The 17,157-nt window shown below is 40.9% G+C and overlaps 1 protein-coding gene across 11 annotated transcripts in view; it reads right to left on the reverse strand.

The window, feature by feature from the left end:
• Positions 1 to 9,670: 9,670 nt before the first annotated feature.
• Positions 9,671 to 17,157, reverse strand: part of HS3ST5 (heparan sulfate-glucosamine 3-sulfotransferase 5) — a 262,876-nt gene continuing 255,389 nt past the window's right edge. For all 11 annotated transcript variants that reach the window (XM_070556853.1, XM_070556855.1, XM_070556854.1 and 8 more), the window contains 2 exons: positions 15,933 to 16,071; positions 9,671 to 12,252 (listed from right to left, as the gene is read on the reverse strand). In XM_070556853.1, coding sequence (XP_070412954.1) covers positions 11,322 to 12,252; positions 15,933 to 16,039 — 1,038 coding nt within the window. In that variant the 5' untranslated portion in view covers positions 16,040 to 16,071 and the 3' untranslated portion in view covers positions 9,671 to 11,321. The remainder of the gene's footprint in view (positions 12,253 to 15,932; positions 16,072 to 17,157) is intronic.

Consider the following 17,157-nt stretch of genomic DNA (forward strand, 5'->3'; position numbering starts at 1 on the left):
TGGAATTCTTTTTTTTTTTTTGAGGAAGATTAGCCCTGAACTAACTGCTGCCAATCCTCCTCTTTTTGCTGAGGAAGACTGGCCCTAAGCTAACATCCTGCCCATCTTCCTCTACTTTATATGTGGGACACCTGCCACAGCATGGCTTGCCAAGTGGTGCCATGTCAGCACCCGGGATCCGAACCCATGAAGCCTGGGCCACCGAAGTGGAATATGCAAACTTAACTGCTGTGCCACTGGGCCAGCCCGTGGAGATTCTTTATATTATTTAAATAAATAGTTAAATTTCTTCATTCAAAATTTTTTTTTTTTTATCATTTACTATGGTGTAAAGTGTGAGTCCAGGGCCTGCATGGGATAGGGAGGTATAGATGATATACTTGTGCTGAAGTTGCTTATGACACGGAAGAAATGTCAAACAAAGACACTATTCTCTTAATTATGCTGCATTTACCAAGACGATAAAGTCAACACTTAACATTTTAGAATAGAGAACAGTCGCTTTCAGCCTGAGCTGCATATCTGTAATATGAGGGGTAGGAACTGACATCAACATTTTTTTTGAGTCTCTGCCAGGATTACCTGTGAGATGCTGAAATAAGCAGCCCAGTGGGGAGATGTTAACCATGTTATCCATCATGCTCTGATAGGTGTAGGTCTATTGACTTAGGCGGATATTCAGGTCAAGATTTTTCATCTATTCACAGCTGCTGCCTCTTCATCTGATGAATTTTTCAAGATCATTCATGCACCAAAGTATGTTCCTAAAAGATTTGCCTGTGTCTATATGATGTAACCAGTCAACTAAGACATAATAATCAGCTAGACTCACAGAATGACAATTTCAATTTGCAGGCATTTCCACCATTAGAGAGTAGAAATAAGTGGATCATCCATGGTCTGATTATTTCCTTTGTACATACAGAGGCTTCATAAAATAATTAGCCTTAATCATTCTTTAATTAATGTCTAATAATGGTTTCCGAAATGGGTCAAAGCAAATAAAAGTGGGTGTTTCTCCTACTCTATGACCGGGAACTTATTGTTTATATGTAAATCCCTGTTATTCTCCAGTGTTCTTGTGGCCCATGAACTGTGTATTTCTCTTCGCGTTCACCCTATTGTGTCTGCACTTTCCCAGGCTAAGATGTGTTAACAAGCAAAAAAGACAGAAGTCAAGTGTAATTAAAGACAACAGCAATGAGCTCTATTTCTATACCATCAATGAACTAAGCTATTCACCTTTGATACCATAAAACCCTAAACAATGAATATTCAGAGCATTGGTTTACTATGGTCAAAGTGGCAATCTGTTTATTGTTTTGGTCATTGTTTTTGAAATTTACAATTTTAATTCATGCTTAATTAAGTGTAAAATTTAACAGTTTAATAGAGAAAATTTAGGGATCTATGTTATTGAGGGGCCCGGATTCTTACATAAAGAGAAGTTGACATATGCCAACTCGCTGTTGTGTATTATGAGGCATGAAGGAGTGAAGTGACTTGAACCTTCCTGCTGGTACTTGGCATGAGAAGGTCTTTGTAGAGGAGAGTTTGAAGCTAGCCCTTCGTTCTTAGCATTTGTATTTTGCAATGCACTAGAAGTACAATGGCATTTGGGAGCCCAGCAAAATCCTGCACTATGTCTACTGCTGGGGGACGTGTCTGGCTGTTTGCTGGGTTGGCCACTAGAGGTCTATTTGCATAAAGGACTTAGAATCTCCTGGCAGAGAACTCATTCTAAGGGAAGAAAGAGACAGGTAGATAAGCTTAATCCAGCAGTAAAGGCTTCATTGTCATAACGAAAGAGTGATTCATTCATTCAATTCACAAATGTTTATCGAACACCTATTGCAAGCTTCTGAGTTTAACATGGTGTCTAATACTCAAATTTGCTTCTGCTCCAGCCAGGCCCTATGGAAAGGGTGGATTCTGAGCATAGGAATGGAAAGAGCGGCTTTGTTGATATTTCCATAGGATGGTTTTGGTACTTTTAAAAATGGAGTATAACACGAGGAGAGAAAGGATACCCCCGTCACACACACACACACACACACACACACACACACACACACACACACACAATGTCACAGGTCTTTGGGGATATGGCAATGTCCAGCAGAGTTGGCTATTCTACTGAGAGACAGCCACACCTGACAAAAGCCCTGTGGTGCTGGGTGGCCTGTGTGTCAGCAGAGCTAAGAAGCTCCCTTAGCCTCCTGGGGATGCGTTGGGAGCACGTTGCAGGGACTGAGACCCAAGTGGGGGCACGAACCAGCCAAAGAGATTGAAAAAGAACTAATTTCACGTAAAGAATATTTAAGCTCTTTCTCCACATATTTCCAAGACATTGTTTGAAAAAGAAATCAGAAAGATTGAAGTAACTTTTTTGAGAATGATCACATAGTGACCCATAACTTGACAAATTTCAACAAACGCCATCCCAAACAAAGGCTCGTGTGGCTGAGTTCAGCTGGTTAGTCTGTGGGTATAAGCATAGATAATGCTCAGTGAGTGCTCGCTGTGCATCTTCCCATGAGGAGACTGCAGGCGTAAAGCCAAGTGTTGAGGCTCTTCTGTCATGAAGATTCTGACACCTCACCTCAAAACACCTTCAGTTTTCAGTGACATTTGGATCTTTAGCATAGAGTTCCTAAGGACATTCCAGGGTCATAGAGATTGTCATCAATTCCACACTCTCAGAGTTTTAAGGTAGGGTTTGTGTACTTATTAATTTCACACTATTTTTACCTAAGTGCCTCAAACACAGTAGATGCAGATAATAACGCCAAGTAAACACTTTGTTCCTAAATTTATCTTTAAGTTTAATTGTGCTTCCATAGAAATCTGATACAATTCAAGGTGGTAATGGTGCCGCCTAAAAGTATGCAACAATCCACGGAGATGAAACACTGTTACAGAATTGCTGAGAATCACACACACACACACACACACACCCACATGTGCCCATGTGCAAGTGCACACAACAGTGTCATGTGTAATACTTCCCATGTGAGCATCTTCAATATCTTGAATTAGTGAGACATATGTCTATTTACCATTGAAACTTATTATACTATGTGTAGCAACACTTTAATTAGGCAAATATTCTTTTATCAAAGTATTTGTTTCCAGATCAGTTGATATGCTTTTGAAATATTAATTTATTGACTTTTTCTTTTCTTTGTGCATCTTCATTTTGTTTGGCTGGACTGCAACACCTTTGGAATATAATTTTTAAAAGGCAGCTGTGAAAATTTGACAGGTAATCACTAACAAGAGAATGGTTTGGATTAATCTCATAATGAACCATTATAAGTAGCTTCTCTCAACAGGCTTACAAATACAAATTTGTCCATACATATTACATGCATACTAAATGTGTATACATTTTAATTTTAATACTAATTCATATTTTTATACAGACTCGATACATGTTAGTAGTCAAGGTTGATTAAGTACAAGAGGGTTGAAATGCAGCCAATAAAACAAGATTCGAAAGAGATTAGAAACAAATTTTAATTAGAAAATTGCCACCTCAAATCCTTTTAGAAAGTAAGCAGACATAAATAATAAATGGAACCACCTAGAGACTTTTCTTGACAAGCAGCCCTGGGCTGGAATTCTGGACGGTGGTATTCTGGACACATCTTTAACTCTGGCTTTCCTAGTGACCTTTCGTAATTGTCTGATAGATCTTTCAGAAGCTAGGAATATATTAGGTGATCAATAAGTGCCTCTGAATTTCATTAAGCCCAGAAGAAAGCAGCTCAGGTCTTTGTTTTCTCCACAGGACAATTTTTGAGGCCATTTGGAAGATAGCCTGGGACGAATCTGGGAAAAGACCAAGGTTCCTGGCTCTGATCTTTGGAGACTCCAGATTTTCTGGATCAAGGCTAGATTCTAGGGACTTGTGAGAAGACCAGAAATGTCTTCTCTTTTCAGTGTAAAGACCATAATGTTAAAGATATTAACAAATGTGCCGTAATCTATTCCTTGCCATAAAGTTATCTGCAATTTACCATTAAACTGTTTTTCACCCTTTGAGCTTCAGTGGAGGGGTCTCAGAAGAAATGAGACTTACTCTGTGTTTCTATCACTGGGAACTGTCTCCTCGAGGGTCGCTCTGCCTGCATTGTCCTTTGGGATCTGGCAAGGGTGCACCCTCCTTCAGGACTTCTGCTTGCTTTGTTTGGAAATGCCCTTTGGGATTGATGACCATTGCCCCATCACCCCATGACGATCAAGGAGCAGAAGCCCACTAAACACGCCAGCATTTGGTGAGCACTTTGTTCTGCCTTATTTCCTGTCTTCGTTTTCTACAGCTGCTGTAACAAATTACCACAGACTTAGCGGATTAAAACAACACAAACATTATCTCACATTTCTGTAGGTTTTGAAGTTAACGCAAGTTTCACTGGGCTAAAATTAAAGTGTTGGCAGGGCTACGGTCCATTCTGGAGGATGTAGGAGAAATCCATTTCCTTGCCTTTTTCAGCTTCTAAAGGTTCCCTATGTTCCTTGGCTCATGGCTCCCTCCCTCCACCTTCAAAGCCAGCAATGCTGCATCTCTCTGAAGGGCCCCAAGGTCTCAACCTATTCTTCCATTATCAACATCCCTCTGACTGTCCTCTTCTGCCTCTCCCCTACCTTTAAGGACCCTTTTAGTTACTTACATTAGGCCCGCCCAGATAATCCAGGCAACTCTCCCCATCTCAAGGTCCTTCACTTCATTACAGCTGCGAAGTGCCTTTTGCCATGTAAGGTAACATATTCATGGCTTCATGAGATGAGGACATTTATATCTTTGGGAGGATGGCATTATTTTGCCTACCACCCTTCTTGCTATTGTTTTTTTTTTTTTTAAATTGAGGAAGATAAAATTGTTCAGTGAATTATTACTATAATTATCATAATTTTCATCATGATAGAATCAAGGTTGAGAGGTGTGGTAGATATTTGTAAAAATGGCCACAATACTTTCTTTTCTTATATTCACAGTCTTATGTAGGCCCCTCCCACACGGACTCTGGGCTTGGCCATGTGACCTACTTTGGTCAAGGAGAAATAACAAACATGATGCAAACAGATGTTGAAAAGTGCTTGCACATTGGGATTTTCCCTCCCTTGCTAGTCTTTACACCCCTCTGACTACCATGTGAAGAAGTGAGGCCACTCTACTAAGTGATGAGACACACGTGACCCAGACACCTTTGTCATGTCACTTGGCCAATAGCCAGCGTTGGCAAGCAGCACCAATCAATTAGCAGCACAAGCCACTGACATTTGAGAGATCACCTTAAATCATCCAGTCACCAGCTAACTTGCCAGAAACCACAGGTGCCTGAGGGAGGCCAGCAGAGTGGAGCCAAGCTGGGCCAGATCAGTAGAACTGCCCACATGAGCAACAGGATCTTGAGCTAAATAAGATGTTTCGGGTGTGGTTTGTTACATAGCAAAAGACAATTAAGGCAGGAAGTGACAGGTAAAATGGAAGTCAAAGCTGAGAATAAGTTTGAACTGAAAGTTCAGTTGCCAGGGAAAAGTGACAAAGACTATCCCTTAAAGACAAAACCACAACCACAAAACTATGCAGAAGAACAGCAGAGTACATCGAGTCTGACCCTCTTTCCTCCTCCACCTTCATGTCCTCAACTCTGTGACTTTCAGGGCCACCAAGAATGCTCCAAGAGTCACTTTTATGTAATGGTACAATGTCATATTGAAAGATCTTAAACACCCCCTAATCTGATTTTTGTTTTTTTATTTTAAATAGGAAGCTCACGCCCAAAGAGGTGAATTGACTTGCCCATTTCACTTAGAAAATTTAGCATATATTTCCTTTGTTTTCAATGAAACAAATATATTTCCTGGAAACTTTTGAAAACGCTATTACATCTTACTTTCAGGAGAATGTTGTGTTTGATTTTCTTCGCATTCCCTTGTCTCCTGATAGAGTCTCTGGATGGGTGGACCTACAGTGAGAAGCTCTGTGGTAGGGAGACAGTATAACTCTTCACGGTCAGCACAGACAGAGAACCAGCTTTGAAAAGACACCTTTGCCTCAATCAAAAATGAGCCAGATATGGAGGATCCCTATCTAGCTAGCTGAGCAAAGCTACTGGCCAGGAAGAGAAGAAGTAGGGGAACCAAAGAATAAAGAAGGGTGGGAAGGAAAACTATGATTCTGTGGGCACCAACTGTTTGAAAGAAAACTTCGGAGTATTAATTTCATCATCTCTTTTCCGTTCTTAAACCCTTAGCTTCTAAAGATCAGGTGGGTGCAGACCCAAGGAGGCCTGGCCTGGCTACCTAGCAGGGGCCCTCATCCTGGGTGGTGGGGCATGCCAACGAGGTAGGACTTGCTCAAGGTCTGAGAAGCTCTGGTAGGGTTGCATTCTTATCTTCCACCTTCTCTTACATGGGGTCTACTCTCCAGCTGTGCTGGAATCCCTTGTCTCTTTCACACCTCATGCTTTTGCTCTACTGTTTCCCACATCCTGGGGTGCAATTTTCCTGCTAGTCTGCCTGCTGAGACGCAAGGATCTTCTTTTGCTTAGTTCAAGCGTTGCCTCATTGAAGACTTCTCTGACTCCTCCAGGATGAGTGAGTTGTTCCCTTCTCTGGCTTCTGAACTTTGACTCGCCCATTCATACTATGAGTTCTGCTTGGTGTGCTGACATTGTCATCTGGTGTTGCCAGAAGTTCTCACCTTTAAAGAGTTTGAGTAAATTTATTTCCAGGACTTAGTATTAGATGACATGACATGCAGCAATTACAAGTTCTTTTATATTCTATATGCAAACCTTTAGGTGATTTTCAGGGTGGCCTTACCTAAGAAACAGGCAGTTTTGCTGTTGGCCTTAAAGATTGTTCTCTGGTGCCATTAAAGAAAAGGAAATGCAAAGCAGAGTTGTGTGCACTTAGAAATATTGGATGTGAGCGAGCTCTTTGAAATGATGTTACCAATCTACTGGGAGAGACTTACCTTCTTGATGGACTGTTTTTAAAGGGGGATGATATGTATGTTTAGAAACAATGAACCCTTTCAATAACAGCTCCCCAAGACCTGCTAGCCTGATACGGTTCACAGATTCAGGAGAGATGGACCTAGCATGGTAAGGTACCAAGCATGCTGCTGCCTACTTGATATGACTGGAGGGTATTGCTTTTCAACTGAGCTGCCTTTAAATAACAGACACTTGTTCTTGGAATACCAATCAGGTGCTTTCTATGGGAAATGCATATTGCTATCAGTTCAGTTCTGCCTTTTCAACTCCCCAATCCATTTCTAATCATTGTGAAATAGCACTCTTATTCCTAAAAGGTACAATATAATGTGATTGGAAAAAAATCTTTAGAAGTGCAAGAGAGAAAGAAATTGTTTTTGTAAGATGTGTAGTAAGGCACCATTTATTAGAACCTTACCAAATAATCATATTTTGGCCTAAATTTCATCCTTGCATTAGCTATGAAAGAAAGATTTGCTATAAAAACTGATAAACAGATTCTAGTGGGCCTGAGTAACCTATTTAAGAGGACAGGCTGTTTTGAAATACTTGAGTAACAGCAACTTGGAAAAAAAATGCCAATCAAGAGGCTTTTATTCAGCAAATTAGGTGCAATTAGATATTTATTTTTCAATATATTGTTAGTATAGCTTGACATTTTGTCTACTTGGTAATAATTGCAATGAATTTGCTTTACAGTATTCTATATTTTCACCTTGTTAGCCCAAATTGCTGAGATTTTGCTGTATTTAGTCATTTTTAGGGGGAATGTTCTCAGCAAAGTTTTCTTTTTTGCTTAGACTGTAGACTATTCTCCTAAGTGTAAAATGCTGCTGAGTGTGCAAAAAGGATACAAAAGACTTCAGCAGGAAGACACTATTCACGATCATTTGAAATTGTCTATCCCTGGAAAATTCTCAAATTAGGCTTATGAAGGCAATCTAACTGAGCAAACTGCTAATTGGACAAAACAAAAGCTTATTGGCAGGGCAGGGATTTGGGCTGCACTTATCCTTGGTTCCCACCTTCCCTTAGTAGAAACACGCCTCCAGTGTCCCAGCTAGTGCTCCCCACAGGTCCTTGAGCTTGTCCTACAGCATCCTATTGGACCAGGTGCAGCACCCCAAACAGTGCTCTCATGAGGCTCCATCAGCCTTGCTGGGAACTGGACTGGAAATTAGCAACTATTCTAGCTGGTGCCTCAACATAAAAGGTTGCAAATCTGAGATCAGATGAGATTATGAGGGGTTTCCATGCCTTTGCTTTATCATACATTAGCTAAGGACTCTAATGTCTTAGATTTTTCATAAACTACAGTGCAATTAGTAGGAAAAGTTAGTACCTTAGTCAACTGAGGGTTTATGTGAGGTGATTTCAGGTGAGTAGGTGATGGACTTGGAATTTGGGATGTCTGTCTATGAGTTCGTATAGCTCCTTCTCTCTGTTCCCTAGTCTCTCTCACTCCCTTGAGACTCTAGTTCCAGTTTGTATAATTATAATTGGAATTCCCTGACTTCCAAAATGGTGTCATTCCAGCCTTCTGGTCCAGCAGGAATTTCACCACTGCTTAAACAGTTTTTTCTCTTTGCAGCTAGAACTGTTTCACGAAGCTGCATGATGCCACCAAGCCTCTGGAAGAAATGCAAAGTTTTCATGATGTAAAAGGAATAACTTATTAAAGAGAGCCCCAGTGGAGCTACTGATTTCTCTAGAGCTGAAGATTTCTCTAGAGGTCCGTTGCTTGTTTCATAACAACAGGAAACACTTTTTCTAAACAAGGAGGTTTAAAACCTCCAATGGAAGTATGCGATTAAGTCATTGGATTTTTATTTCTCTCTACCCTGCTCAATCAGCAGTGGCTGAAGCTGGTTGTTTTCAGTGAAATGAAACCTGCCTCCAAAAAATCTTCCCAGGCCAGACCTCCTGCTTTAGGTATCTGTGGGGAGCCTCCAAGATTTGAAACAATTCTTAAACTTATTTAAGAAGAGGAACAATCAGAAATCACAGCCCTTTTTTCTGAATGTGATGAAGAAATACTGGCTTATTGAGCTAAAAATAACAAAGGATAAGAGTCAGCATAAGTCAAACAGAATCTTAGAACAAACTCTGATATATACTGTTGGTAGCAGTAGCAGAGTTTAAAAAGAATTGGGAATATAAAAGAGTATCACTGAGAAATTTCTATTCATTAGTTTTTTAATTCCTCTAGGAGTCTAAGAAAAGATGGCCATTTTTCAATTTTACTGGTGGAATACCTAGACCGAGTTTTTGAAACATCAGTGTTCCAATAGGGGCATAATTTGAGTCACTGGTATAACATCGCATTAGCTGTATAACACTCTAGCAATAGTTATAATGAAATTAATGGTAACATGTGATTATGTCCTTGAACATAGTATTCAGTTTACTCTGATGGCTAGCTGTGATTTAAGGCATAGGGAACTCTGACGCCAGATTCCTCATATTTGATTTCATTCCTGGCTTAAGGGAGAAGTGACTGACGTTTGGACTCCCACTCCAGAGTCATCGCACAGTGAGTGAGCAGCCAGCATGCGCTGGTGTCACGCCTGTTCCCTGCTGAGAGAACAGAATCACTGCTAATTGAAACAGGAGAGATGATTACCAAGGCTGCAGCTTGAGAAGCAACATATACGACACCAGAGGGGAAAGGGCTATTTATTTAGAAAAGTTCACCATCAAATCACTGGACAGGATAAACAGCTCATGGAGAAAATCAACACTTATTACAATCAAAAGGGAACCCATTGTAATTTGCTGATTTCTCTAAGCACTCTCAACGTGATGTTGCACAAAACTCCCTTAGGCATCTTCCACTGGAGAAGCAACCGTGATTGTGCAAAATCCATCTCTTTTTTAGTTGATACTTCTTTCCACGGTTTTCTGAATTATATTTAGCCATAATACAGTGTATCTGATGTTAACAAGCACCCAATTTAGCATTAATTTCTCTAGATGGAAATATGAGCCATATGTTTATGTTAGTAATAGCAACACTAGGCATTTTGATCATTTTTGAGCAGATTGATATATTTTTATCTCAAAGAGGGAGTTCTGAGAGTTTGTATTCATTTTTGAAGCATCAGCAGCTTTCAGTACAGAGGCCACGTGAGTTTTATAATCTTATTTTATTTAATTTCTCTACCGGTCTGACTCTGATTAGAGGCTCAAATAAAACTGTGGTTCTTCTATGCCTCAATTATGTTCAAGTATTTCTTGTCTTTCTCCTGGCACAGCAGCCACTGCAAGGAAATGAATTGTTACAAAGTTGTAGCAGAGTAGCACTAGGTTCTTTCAGGTGACTATTACTCTAGATTTCCCGATGGTTGAGATTTTTTTTCTTAATATACTCAACCTCATTAGTAAATACATTTTCACAAGGGTGTAGAAATCCAGGAGAAGCACATCTTTCCAAGTGCTCTCTTGAACGCACATAAACAGCTTGGATTTGGGCAGCCAGCAAGGGGCACGTAAAACAAAATGAATTAAAAAAAAAAGTTGCACATAGAGTAATTTTAATCCATTCCATTTTTAAATACCACAATAGATTTAATTCTCACAATAAATTAAATAGCCATATTCAGTTTACAAAATAGAATTACTTAGTGTGAAACCAGTATTTACAACAATATACATTATGTACAGGACACTTCTCTTTGTTGACATACAACATGGAAGTAAAAGGACTTGACTTTCCAATGTGTGATTGACATGCTACAAGTGACACCATGGTCCATACGGGAAAACGATAGTGCAAAATCACCACAGGAACTCTGGAACAATGTCAGTTTCATGAGATAAGACATTCTTTGAAATAATAAGAAAATAGTATTTCCTGTTTCCACGGCACCAATTCAGTATCTGAATTAAAAAGCCAGCTTTCCCTTAGAAAAGAATGCATAACTGAATCGTCTACTTCCTGAAGCTTCACAGCCATTGGTACATTTTCACACATTAATCTTTTGGCTTAAATCTATGAAAATGGTGGGCGACAAATTCTGACTCAAAGGAAGACCAGCTCTTTGAGAACAGCTGAAGTCACTTTCCCCTAAGACCACCACCAATTCTTTTTGTAAATAGCTTAAAAGATGCAACTACGCAGACAGCAAATTCTTTTCTGTAAATTTTCAATAGAAAAAGAACTCATCTTATATTTGGTCACACACTGTGTATGTACAAGTATACACGGAAAAATGACGTGGATAGTTGTGTCTAGGAAAAGTGCATATTTTAATCTAGAGGAGACCTCGTATGTCTCCAGGCACAACACATAGTGTTGTATGACTTATTATTTTAGGGCCAGTTCAATGTCCTTCCAGTGATCTGGTAAAACTTTTGATTAAAAGGGTGAAAGAATTTGCGCAATTTGGTAACGACAGAGGGGTCCACCTCTGGATGAATGCGCCCCTTGCTGCCCGCCAGGCACTTATTAAAGATAACGTTAAATCGCAAGCAGTAAAACCCTCTGGTAGCATTGAAATATAAGTTATACTGACTTATCCTTGGGGGAAGATTTAGAAACTTCTCCACGAGCTGAAGTTCTGGTAGAGGTTCCGTGATGAGGCGATCGCCATCGACAATGTGAAATTGCTCAATTGGAAAGTATTTCAACCACCTTTCCAGATGTTTGGTGTAGATGCTGGTTCTTACCGCTTTGTATTTTGTGTTCACTTCGCAGGTATTAGGGTCTATCGCCAGCTTCTCAAACTTGTAATAAGTTTTGTTCTTCCTCTCCTTTCCCTCTAGCACCTGAGTGTAATCAGAAATAGCTCTTGTGGTTGGCTCCCTGACAATGATCAACAACTTGATGGATGAGTTCATTTTGTAAATCCTTTCTGGAACCTCCTCCGTGATAAAATATGCTGGGCTCTTTTCAATTGTGATTTGCTGAGGGTAGGAAAAAGGCATCTTTTTCCTATACCACTCAATGCCCTTGGCATAATTCTCATCATTGTCAAAAAAGTGGATTTCTTGGGAGGCTTTGACCACTGCGGGATGGAGGTTCAGCATCTCAAGCAGGGCCCTCGTGCCTCCTTTTCTCACCCCAATGATAATGGCCTTGGGGAGCTGCTGGACCAGGTCATGAAGGCGAACCTGCTCCTTGGAAGTGTTGCCCTTCCGGAACTCGTGCAGCAGGCCACGCTTAAACTGCAGGGCGCGCAGAGGGAATTCAGCCTGACTGCGGGCTCCGAATCGGCCTTCAATGGGGCAAATGGGTTGTAGCCTGAAAGCAACAGAGAGATGCTTTAAGAAGCTCATTGCAAGTAACTTCTCATTTTTCTGGTTCCCAGTCAGACTAAGACTTTAAATGCATAAATAAAACCACTGGTTCCCAGCCTGCTGCAATCCATAATGAGCATATGTTTGGGAAATTTTATTTTAAGCAACCCTTTATTAAATGGAGCACACATAATTGATGGGATTTTTTTATTAGTGCTCCTTAAAATTTTTATTCACCAAGCACTTAATTGACTACGGCGTGTACTTATGTTCACAGGACAGGACAGACAAGTGACACCAGCCATACTAATAGCCTTTTAACAGCTCACCAGTTAACATCATTTAGAAAACATGAAAGGAGGAAGATTATAATCTTCAGCTGGGAGGCCGAAGGGCAGCGAGGAGGCCCCGTCTTTTGGGTTTCACGTGGTATTATTTTCTTGCAGCTCAGTAGCACTCATATGGCCCTTAAAAATCTTTGAGATATAATCAGAAAAGAGGTCCGTCTCTGTCCTTGGCCTTTTGCACCATCAACCTACAAAATTCCAATCTTGGCTCTTGCTGAGCTTTTCATTCTCTGAGAATTTCTGCCCTTGGATTTGGGGACGGCTAGGAGAGTACTATATTTCTTCTGCCTTTCTCTCTCTATCGAAAGAGGTCAGGATTATGTTTTCACTTTGCTGAATGTAGGAACAAACCCAACTGCCATCAGCAAGTGCTGTATATCACCCACCACACCTGGGATCAGAAATCAACAAGACTTTGGCAGGGCCAGAAACCTCAGGTCCTCATTGCCAAGCCTGTTTATTTCAGGGATTCGAGCTCAGGAAGGAAGGAATGCAATGGATGGAGCCAGAAAGAAAGATTCCCACTTCAACGTTGCTCTAAATAAGGAACAACCACCTCTGCTTTTCTCAGAGAAAGATGTGGTAACAGTCACGATGATATTAGACTGGAGAGACTGTTTAATTTGGCATGGCCAATATATATGGCTGGTAAATTGAGTTTTCTTTCGGGTGTAGTCTGGAACTGAACTGGAATTCATTACAATTTCCCTAAGCTAATCTGAGAAAGCATTTTAGCCTTCTTGGTAAAAGGGTACAACATTAGTCAAAAGGGCCACTGAACGAATTCCTCCAACTGAAGCATCTCATTATCTTAATAATTTGGCGTCTCTTTCCCCCTCTCTCTGGTAATGAGGCTGCTGCTTGCTTTTCCTGAGAGACCCTAGTGTACCTTTCTTGTCTTCCGTAAGGTTTATAACTAAAGGGAGAAGGGAACAACCTCAAGGTCAGGCCAAGGCATTCTGCAGAACTGAGGGGAAACGGCTTGGCCCACGCCCTGTTTAAACAGCTATCTGTCCAATGCTTAAGGAAAAATAGAAACATAGTTCACTTTTTTGTGGTGTTTGTTTTCTATGATTTTAAAAAATTCATGCTTTTTGTGGACAACGTGAAAATCTGCAATATTATTAAAAAACCAGTTTACCACAGTTAATATTTAGAGAAACGTGAATTTTGTTTTAAAAAATTTGTCAACAGGATTAATATGCTAGAACTCTAAATGAAAGATATAAAAGTATCAACATATACACAGTCAAAGAAGTTTTAATCCTGACATTGATTGGGATATCGCAAATTCATCTTTTAGCTCTTCTTGGCTTCTGGTTGGGAATTAAGCACTAACCCCCAAGGCGTCCATTGATTGTAATGGATGAACTTCTCTTCTTGCATCTAGAATGATGCCAGTGCCATCCTTGAGAGAACTGAGGAAACAGTCAATCAAATCCTTTTCTGTAGGACTTCATTCTCTCACAGAACCCTGGCAGAGAGAGGCTGAAAGAGACCATCTCTGCCCTGTTTGCACTGGATGGAATTTCCCTACCTTCTTTTCCTTCCTTCCTTCCTTCCTCTTTCTACCTTCTACCCTGGGGACTCATACCCTACAGAACAATTGCTTTTTGGACTCAAGACAGGAGAAAGTATCACATTATTTCTACTTCCTGAAGAGTGGATTCTGAGCAGCGGCCCCAGATTAAAAAACACGGAATCTCAGGATTGGAATGGACAGTAGAAGGGACTGAGCTCAGTCTCCCACCCAGAGAGCAGGGTCTTCAGTTCCTAAAGGACAGGACTAGGTAAGCACGTGTCAACTGCAGACATAACTACTCAAACTCTCAAGTGAGAGGTTTCGTGAAAGCTCCTCAAGCAGTCCCATTCCTGGGGCGAGCTATCCCATTAGAGACTGCAGACTGGGCTACAAACGTGTTGACTAGGAGCCGGCCCCGAGGCTGAGTGGTTAAGTTTGCGCGCTCTGCTTGGGCCGCCCAGGGTTTCGCCGGTTCGGATCCTGGGTGCAGACATGGCACCACTTGGCATGCCATGCTGCGGTAGGTGTCACACATATAAAGCAGAGGAAGATGGGCACGGATGTTAGCTCAGGGCCAGTCTTCCTCAGCAAAAAGAGGAGGATTGGCAGCAGTTAGCTCAGGGCTAATCTTCCTCCCAAAAAAAAATTTCCATTATGGACATAAGATAATGGCACCACCTCAAGGCTTTTCACTAACAATCAAGCACTAAGGTGGGAAGCCATGAGGTCAGAGATAAGCTCTGGATCATACTGTTTCCCAGAGTTAGCAACTAGTGAGTGGGAAGTTTACTCCGGAATTTTGAACTGAAAAGAGTTGTGGGAGTTCCATTTACCAGTCCAAATTGACCTGGCGGAAGGAAAACAAGCACCATTGCTACATTAGTTGTTCATATCTGAGTGACACAGTCTACAGATTAGAAAAGGAAAACTGTAAGGAAGATATTTTTGTTTTAACGTGCGGCTGCATTTTCACAGAAAATGGGAATCGAATTCATGGAGAATATACTTCAGTCGTTCCAGTGCAAGGATTAATTTTAAAGGGCAGAGAAGGAAGCTTCGCATTTCAGATATTAACTTTTTTGTCCTTTCCAATCACACGGGATGTGGGACAGTCCAGAAGTATTCAACGTGAAGCCAGCTGATATTGCTGCGAAGTGTGCAGGTCTAGTACCGCTCAACTGTTTGCTTATTTAGAGCCAAAGCCTAGCTCTGTAAATTTCCTCTCCATAGATTTTTCCATTGCTTTCTGGGCAATTACTCTGAGCGACAGCCTCCTTGTCTGATACATTCAGCTCCTGGAAACCAGAGCTAATTAACATAGTTAAAACTCCCCAAGCCTACAGCCATCTTTCCAGGGCGATGGATTCCAAACTTGATGAGCTCCTTTACAGGCTCATACATAATCTTAACTCTCCTGGTAGCACATTAATTGCGCACTCATAAATTTCAAAATGAAGATACATAAATACATCATCGCTATTTTGCTACGGCTAGAGGTCAACAACCACATGCACACAGACCGTGCTGAGCTCCAGTAAATGGCATTTTTACTGTACACGGCTTTATCTCCTCTCTGAAAACAAATGTCAATGCACGCAGAATACAAATGGATCTTGAGGAACATCTTGGCTTGAGCAACTTGGATCTCTTTCTTTTAAAGGCTTGATAATCAAAATTAACACTGCAGAAAAGCATGTTTCTTAGGAATTTCAAGGGAGGAAAACAAATGGGTAGATTTAAAATTATGCCCTGAGGAAGTTTAAATCAAGAGACACTTAAAGTCACACGGGCATAAACACGTGTTTAATCACCTACCTATCCAAGCTCCCAACTCTGGCGACCAGATACAGGAGACTCCCAACGGCAAGGCTTCCCAGCACCAGCAGCTTCTGTCTCAGCCACGCCTGCTGTTTGAATAGCATGGCCCTCCATCAACCTTCAGGACTTCTGCAGCCTGAGAGACGGGGATAGACAGAAGGGGGCTCATCAGCAGTCATCTCTTATAGGCTCTGTTGATTGTCACAAAGCCAAGCAGAGGTAGGAATACAGGTGACTAAGTGATGCCACCTGAGGAACAGATTCATACCAACCTTGACAACGTTCATGGTGTAACAGGTATTTAGTGAAACTTACCTTCCTTTTTGCTGGACTGTCTTATAAGATCAAATACTAAACTAAGGGAAGACACTAACTAGACAGAAACTGCTAGGCAATTGTCAAAGTAAATTAACACACATATATTAGAACATACATATTATATATGTATGTCTGTAGATATATATACATTTGTTGTTGTTAATCATTCAAAGAACACTGATAAAATGAGCAACTGAGCAACCTAAAGTTACCAGCAGGGTAACCAGTACTGTAAGTCCTGCTTCATCATAACAGCACAAATGGAGAAATTGAAATGCCAGTTCAGTAAGTTACCATTTGGGGTATAACCACGACATATTTTGCCTACATGTTTTTGTTTTGTTCTTGTTGTGAATGGAGGAATGGAGCAAGATCACAAGCTATTTCTTTACTTACCGAGGTTATCTCTGGTAACTATCATGACTTCAAATGTCTGAGAACAGTAGCTCCAAGTACCTGATGTTTCCCTTCACCTCCTCTGCCCGGTCCTGGATTGGACTGACTGATTCTGAAAACATGCTCAGACTAGATGCCCCTGCTACGCGACCCCTCCTGGCTCTCAATGAATTTAAACAGGTTTGGTGATAGGGGTCTCGCCTTACATCACAGCAGAAGCTTACCTGGAAGCTTTGTACTCTTATACCTGAAATAAAGGCCAGCTGAGGAGCATAAGGCTTTACTAGTGCTGTTATTAAATTTGGGGGAAAAAAATGCAAGCTTCCAATTCAGCTTTTCTTATTAAAAATAAATCCAATCCCTCTTTCAAGATAAGATTGCTTGTTTCTTATTGAAACTCCAAATAGTAACCAGAGAGGAGGGACCACAGCAACGGGTCATGGTTAGAAACTGTTTTGCTGTAATGGTATCTCTATATTTGCCATGTGAAGATTTTCTCTGTGCAAAA

Source organism: Equus przewalskii, chromosome 9 (assembly GCF_037783145.1).
Source record: "Equus przewalskii isolate Varuska chromosome 9, EquPr2, whole genome shotgun sequence".
NCBI classification, from domain to species: Eukaryota; Metazoa; Chordata; class Mammalia; order Perissodactyla; family Equidae; genus Equus; species Equus przewalskii.